Here is a 6,902-nt window from a genome sequence, read left to right as displayed (position 1 = left end):
TTCTGGATGTGCTGAGGAATGAGGCTGGGCGACCAGCGTGTTGGTACTGTTGGTGGGAATAAGTGCATCGGGAATAGGCCGTTTTCTCTTTCCCATGCTGGAGCCGATGTACTGGCACGAGGGCACCGGCTGCAGGCTGCCTGCCAGCACGTGTGAGCAGCGGATCCATGCACACACCGACGCTCGTCGCAAGAGCTTGTGCGATCACGGTGGCTTTTGTGGCGTGCCTTTATGGGCGCCATCCCGTCGGAGAATGTGTGAAGCAAACGGCTGACTGAGCACGAGGAAAATGAGTGCGTGCACTGTGCCGTGTTTCAGCGTCGATGGCAGAGCGGTAAAAGCCCGCGCTGGCAACTGAGATCTTTGCGTCGCGAGGGATGTCGGTGTTGATTTTGGATTGCCGAGGGTGAAATGATTTCGCTGCTGCCCGTGTGTGTGGCCACTCCGGCGGAGGGCGAACACAAAAGGGAAGGATGCAGGCGCTGCGTGTGTGTGCGGGTGCCATGCAACAGCGTCACAACAAACATGCTGCGACTCGGCGACCCTCACATCGTTGTGGTCCTCACGCACAGCCGAGGCACGGCCCACATCGCTGCACTTAGTGGACGGAGTGAGGCATCTTTTGAGGCGCTGCAGGGAGCAGGATGTGTTGACGCGGCCACGACGTGCATGGAGTGTCACGATGGCACAGTGAGCTGTGGCTGGTGGAATATTTGCTTCTCGGAGGCAACAGAGAGAGAGGGAGAGAGAGCTGCTCCTGCTGCTGGCGTCGTTGCTGCCTTTTGTGGCCTCCCATGCCGATTATTGTCTGTCCGCTGATCATGGGTGGTGTGCGTCCACTAGTGACGTCGTCTGCAGGCATTTCACAGCACCAACGAAACGCACATCACGTCGCATGCTTTGGCTGTGGGTATGGTGTCGTGAATGCAGCCGGCATTATTTTGCCCGACTCCTTTTCGCTGCTTTGCGACAAATAGATGCGTCGCCGCCCGAGTCATTCACTGCAGCTCCGTGTGTTGTACTGCCAGCACAAGACTCTCGTGTTGTCTGGCGCCTGGCTGACGGTCAAACACCACTGCGCTGGGACATGCAGGGATGTGGACTGCCGCTCACGGTGTTGGGCACCGCTGTTTGGATGCGGCGGCCACACGAGCGGATGTATTGTGGCACAATGAAATGCGTGAAATACGCGGAATCACAGCGGCTGCAATAATATCAGCGGTGTGGCACCACGGAATGTATGCGAGAGTGATGCATGACGAATCACGGTGGGCGGCATGCGAGGGAAGTGCACCGCGGCAGAGCGTCGCCCCGCCCTCAGCCTGCAGGGGAATGTACGCCCACAAAATATATGGCCGAGGCACCACCAAACATGCATGCCCTTCTGTGCACCAATAAATAGGAGCGAAGGTGCGCTCTGGTGCGTGGGAGTCCACTCACATGGTTTTTATTTCCACCACAATAAACGGTGAGGAATCATGTGTCACAGCGACGAATGGAGGAAACGCCTATTGCAACACTTTACTACCGAAAAGCAGGAACAACACAAACCGAATTATTGGCTGCACCAACACAAGAAAAACCCACAAGAGGAAAAACAATTGGGCACCCTGCAGAAACCCCCACACACGACCCAGGCATAAGGGTTTGCCCTCTGAAGAAGCTCACAGACATATGCAGACATCTCCCACCCTCCAAAAAGAAACACAAATAAATGGTTGCCTGCTTTATTCCATTCCCTGCGCTCATTTTTGCGTGTGCGGCTGCAGCTGCGGTGGTGGCCGCGCTTGCATGAAGTGGTGTGCGCTGAATATGAAGGAAGGCCAAAGGCGACTGAACTGTTTTTGTGATGAATATTGGCTGCGCTTCCCGTGGACCAACAATCCGCGTGGTGTACGGGGATTTTCTTTTTTGTTACTTTGCTGTTGTGTTGCTGTGTGTGCTGCACCCTCTTGTATGTGTGTGTGCGTACCCTCCGTGAGGGGTGCAGACACGACGGACCGCTCTTGCCGTATTTGCATGCGGTGGAGCCTTGTGTGCCGCTCCTGTTTGCTTTTTCCTCTTCCATCTGTGTGTTGGTGCTGCGGCAGGGCTGTGTGTGTGTGCCTGCTGCCGTGGATTGGAGTGTGTGCTGTGCGTGGTGTGCGGCGTACGGTGCATGCCTGGCTGCTGCCCTCTCCTTGTGTGTGTCTGCCGCACCCCTCTTTTTCCTTGTTGCTCTCCATGTCCCTCACTGTGCAGATCAGCTCCACACCACTGAACGACCACACTCACGATGATGACGACGTACCGTCTGCTGTGCGCCCTGTTGGTGCTCGCCCTGTGCTGCTGCTCGTCCGTGTGTGTGACAGCAACTGGGGAAATGCCTCCACAAAATGCAGCGGGAGTTTCTGTCACAGGGGGGAATGCCGAGTCGGGAGAGGAGGCGAGTGCTCAATCAATTGCTGGTCTGGGAGGGGAAGGAAGTGGTGAACCGAGTGACGATTGTTCTGCTGGGAGGCTGGCCCACGGTTCGGGGGGAAGTGGCTCGGGTCGTTCGAAAGAAGATGAAGGTAAAGCAGAGGAATTAAACCAGCAGGGAGGAGCGCCTCCGTCACCACTACCAATACCACCAGCACCAACAGGGCCGATAAATTTGCCGAGGTCAGCGGAACCCGGTGAACCAGCGACCTCCGGTGTGACAACAGAACCACAATCGGCGCAGCAGCAGCAGTCACAGTTGCCGGCGGCAGGAAACCAAGGCGTTACGGGCGACGGTTCGCCAGAGCCAGGGACGGCAGCCGCATCAGGTGCCACGCGGAGCACACCAGCATGGGGTGACGCTGAGCCAACATCCCCATCCCCAGGCGGCCAGGCTGCTGCCAGCGGTCCGGGCGAAAACTCCGCAGCGGAGGGGACTCCCAACGGCACCCCGCCGTCTGCTGCCGCGGTGACGCACGACGACAATACCAACACCACCGACACGGCCACCAGCGAGAGAAATTCTACGGCGGCAGGCATGCTGGCTCCACTTTCCTCCGCGCCCAGAACGAAGGCGCTGGAGAGCGGCGTCGGAAATGACGCCTGCTTCCATGACACCCGTCTGCATGCCCCGCTGCTGCTCGCTCTGGCTGCGCTTGCGTACGCCGCTCTGGGCTGAGAATTGTGTGTGGGCTGTGCGTGCCAGCACTCAGCCGCGGGGACTTGTGCGCGTCTATTGTTTTCCTAAGTAATAAACACGAAAAAATGATGATTGTGTTTTACTGTTTTTATTTGCATTCGCTGCCCTGCTGTGTGCTCCTTGCCGCTCCCCGCATCCATCACGTTGAACGCATCCCAGACACACTCATGTGCATGGCACGCACACAACTGTTTGCGTGGAATCACGTTTGAGGATGGGTGCGTGCGCGCTGGAGCCATACTGTGCAGCCCTTTGTTTTGTGTTTTTTTATGTTTTACTTCATTGCTGTTCTTTTACCTGTGTTTTGTTTCTAATCGTTTTGTTTGGGTTTTTTTCTGCTTACTTGCTGCGGGGCGTTGTGTGTTTTTCCCCTTCACTGGTTTCAACTGTCTCATGGTGTGTGTGCGCTGCCGCTGCTGGGCTGCTGCCATTTGTGACTGTGCGGTGGCTGTGCGTGGTGTAGCGGCCGTGTCTCTCCTTTTGCTTCCGCTCTGCGTTGACGTGTTGTTAGTCTGTGCTTAAAGCTACACGCAGGTGACAGGAGTGATGGCGATGATGATGGCTGGCCGTGTGCTGCTGGTGTGTGCCCTCTGCGTGCTGTGGTGCGGTGCCTGCGGTGGCTACGCGTGGGATTTCAACGGAAACGAATCGTTGAATGAACAACATTACGGAGCAAACGGCACGTACTGCAGGCTCAACAGCAGCTTCCCTTTTTGCGAAGAAAAAAGAAATGCAAGTAAACTCAAAGAAGCCGCCTTAAAGGCGAGTAACGCTCAGAGCGGGACTGGGAGTGGTCAACCGAATGCCGATGGTTCCTCTGGGGGGCGGGACAACAGTTCGGAGAAAAATGATTCGGATGAATCGGAAGAAACAGACGAAGGCCCACAGGAATCACAACCGCCGAATGGGAACGTAACAGAAACACCAACACCAGCAACAGTCACCTCCGCTCAAACAAGTGCCACGAGGACGCCTGACGAGAGTGACGGCAGCACCGCGGTCTCCCACACCACCTCCCCTCTTCTGCTTTTTCTTGTTGCGTGTGCGGCTGCTGCTGCGGTGGTGGCTGTGTGAGAGTGAGGGAGAGAGAGCCGTGCACCGCCCGCACACACACTCGTCCTTCTCTCTCTCTGTGTGTGTCCCCTTGCATGGACTCTCGCCCTCACCTCAGCCTAATAAGCACACACATGATTTGTTCACGTATTTATGCATGCACACCCATGCAGGCCCGTTGGTTCTCTCTTTTGAGCCACACGCACCGCTGCCGTCCTGCCTGGCTGCATGGTGGAGCACCGTAACAGTTTTTTTTATTTACTTTTCATTGCTTTGAGTGGGCGACCTCTCTCTCTCCCTGTGTGTGTGTTTTGCTTTACGGGAGCAATGAGAGTGTGTGTGCTTCGGTCGTCCCACGCTTCGGCTTCTTGTTTTTTTCTTTTTCTTTTTTTTTTTTGTTTTCTTCTTTGAGTCTCTGCTCGTGTTGTGGTTGATTGCACTCATTCCATCCTTTTTATCAGTGGCTTGCATTGACTGCGGGCGTTTAAATCTCCTCTTTGTGTTCTCATACCGTTTCTTTCTTTTTGTAGAGGTGTCAGCCTCTTGCATCCTCGTCAGGCCATTACGTTTTTTCTTCCACATGCGCCATGCGTCGGTTGATCCACGTCGCCCCGCGGCCTGCAGTGCTGCTGCTGCTGCTTGTGATGATGCCTGCGATGTGAATTGCCGGCGGGTGTCCTGCTGTCATCCTGACGTATCCCTGTTTCCCTGACGATGCGGTGCGTGCCGACGGCGTGTGGGCGTCCCCGGGTGTGGTGGGAGACGTGCCTCTCGGAGCGCAGGATGCGTTGCAGGTGTGCAGCGTCGTTTGGAGGGACCGATGGGTGCCCGTCCGCACCAAGGCGCCAACAACGGACCCGTGTGGCAGCAGGAGGCACTGCGGCTTCTCCTGGTGTTGCACAGCGAATGCATTGGACGGCGCGTTTGGCTGCAAGAATGGTGTTGTGTCGTCTGCGCACGGGAACGCTGTTGCCGAGGAGGTTGTCCCTGCTGCTGTCAAACTGCATGCGGATCGTCTGCTCGTGCAGCCACTGGAGGGTTCGTTGATTGTGCCGTCACTCACCACGGGCAGTGTTTGCAGTCGGTTCACTGTGCCTGCTGAGCATTGTTCCGCTGGTGCTGCCAATTCTGACACAGTGCTGTGCGTGGCTGCTGCGCCGGGTGGTGTGTGGGCACTGCCGTGCGCCACGCTGGAGGATGGCCGTCCCGTCGCTGGCGCCATGAACATTGCCCGGCCGCTTTGTTTCACGGACGCCTCGCCACCCGCCTCGCCGCGCACCTGATGGCCCATGCTGTCGGGTTTGCCTGCCCGCACATGGCAGGCCGCGGCATGGTGAGGAATGCTGCCTGTGTGCGTGGCGGGGCGCTGTTGGTGGTGGTGCACTCGACGACTGCCGCGATGGCAGCGAGGGAGCACCACGACTGCGACGACGTTGATGGCGTGGAGCTGCAGGATGGCGATGGGGACGGGAGGACGCTGGAGTCGCACCGGTCGCGGTGCCACGCGAGGGATGTGTGGATGGCAGCGATTGGGGTGCCGGCGACTGCACGGAGCTGACGCTGGCTGCATTGGCTGTCCTGGGCTGCATGAGGGTGAAGCGGGAGATGGTGGAGCCGACGCGTTGGTGCAGTAGTCGTGCTGTGCGCTGCAGCAGCAGAGGAATTGCTCCGCACTGAACATGGGTGAATATCTTCGCATGCTGTGCGAATTGGGCGTTCCCGTCGAATGCTGCGCGTCGGATCGGTATTCCAGTGGCTGGTGTTTGGGAGTGTGCATAAAATGTCAGCAGAGCGCCCGATGGACAGCTGCCCCATCATTGATCCCGCACTGGATGTGAGGGGTGCTGACGCTGTTATTTGGCGGGGAGAATGTTTGTTTGCGATGCCCGGGGATAGGCCCTCTTCGTGGTGTCCGGACACGCTTCCCACGAACACGACAGATGCGAGGGACCCGGAGGAGACGTGTCGGAGTGCTGCCATGCATGCGGCGTTGGGGTGCCTTGTCATGCAGGTGCGTCTTAGAGTGGTCGAAAAGGGCGGCGTCCGTTGGGTCCCATGCACGGACGGGGCGACGATTGCGTGGGCCACTCGACCGCACGATGAGGGAAGCGTTGCTTGCCGTGACCACGCGCGGGTGTGCGCGATATCCGCCACCGCCGGCAGTCTCCTTCCGGTGGTTCCGTGGGACGGCGAGGAGAGGGTGTGGAGCAGGACGGTCCCACCGGCAATTACTGGACAAGGATTGCGAGGGGGCATCCGTCCCCGTTGCGGAGAGCATTGGTCCCGGCCGCGGCACCCCACCGAAGGATGTCGACTCGGCTGCACCCCAGAAGAATCCGTCGCCCGAGGAGAGGCAGTCCCCCAGATGCTCCGACAGGGACGGGGTGATCTCGCCCAGCGACACCGCGGGTGCGCCGCAGGAGGCTTTGAAGAAGAGCGGTCTTCCGTGCAACTGCGATGTTGCCGCCGATGGTGTGACGTCTGTTGTGGGACAACCAGCAGGAGATGAGGCCGCCAGCGACGGGGCCGGTGGCGGTGCCACAACCACGGGACCCAAGGGCCCTGATGCCGCTGATGCCGCGCAGGGCGCCTTGGACCCTCCGCGGAGCGATGATGATGCGGCGGTGGGGCGCGGGGATTGGGAGAGGGACCTGACGGACGCCCCGCCTCCGATCCACGGCAATGACGC

General features: G+C 58.5%; 3 protein-coding genes and 1 pseudogene across 3 annotated transcripts, besides 6 other annotated features; all 4 read left to right on the top strand.

Moving 5' to 3' along the window:
- Window positions 1–3,378: a sequence feature (areas not merged during assembly with more than two copies in the genome that could not be assigned to a particular haplotype).
- Window positions 896–1,213, top strand: Tc00.1047053504587.50 (uncharacterized protein; the record flags this gene model as incomplete). The annotated part of the gene is made up of 1 exon (XM_799965.1): window positions 896–1,213. One exon carries the CDS (start codon window positions 896–898, stop codon window positions 1,211–1,213), a length of 318 nt encoding a protein of 105 aa, XP_805058.1.
- Tc00.1047053504587.40 (mucin TcMUCII, putative) lies at window positions 2,276–3,139 on the top strand (the record flags this gene model as incomplete). Its single annotated transcript, XM_799964.1, has 1 exon — window positions 2,276–3,139. The coding sequence occupies one exon, from the start codon at window positions 2,276–2,278 to the stop codon at window positions 3,137–3,139; it is 864 nt and encodes a 287-aa protein (XP_805057.1).
- Window positions 3,379–3,482: a sequence feature (haploid, Esmeraldo-like haplotype).
- Window positions 3,412–3,501: a sequence feature (A-rich).
- Window positions 3,483–4,131: a sequence feature (heterozygous, Esmeraldo-like haplotype).
- Tc00.1047053504587.30 (mucin-associated surface protein (MASP), putative) lies at window positions 3,707–4,234 on the top strand (the record flags this gene model as incomplete). The annotated part of the gene is made up of 1 exon (XM_799963.1): window positions 3,707–4,234. One exon carries the CDS (start codon window positions 3,707–3,709, stop codon window positions 4,232–4,234), a length of 528 nt encoding a protein of 175 aa, XP_805056.1.
- Window positions 4,132–6,902: part of a sequence feature (areas merged during assembly that could not be assigned to a particular haplotype. This can correspond to areas where the two haplotypes were merged or to regions with more than two copies in the genome that were merged during assembly.) that runs on past the window's edge.
- Window positions 4,585–4,622: a microsatellite.
- Tc00.1047053504587.10 lies at window positions 4,794–6,497 on the top strand (annotated as a pseudogene).

This window comes from Trypanosoma cruzi (assembly GCF_000209065.1).
Source record: "Trypanosoma cruzi strain CL Brener chromosome Unknown tcruzi_1047053504587, whole genome shotgun sequence".
NCBI classification, from domain to species: domain Eukaryota; phylum Euglenozoa; class Kinetoplastea; order Trypanosomatida; family Trypanosomatidae; genus Trypanosoma; species Trypanosoma cruzi.
This window is presented reverse-complemented; position numbering and strand designations above follow the sequence as displayed.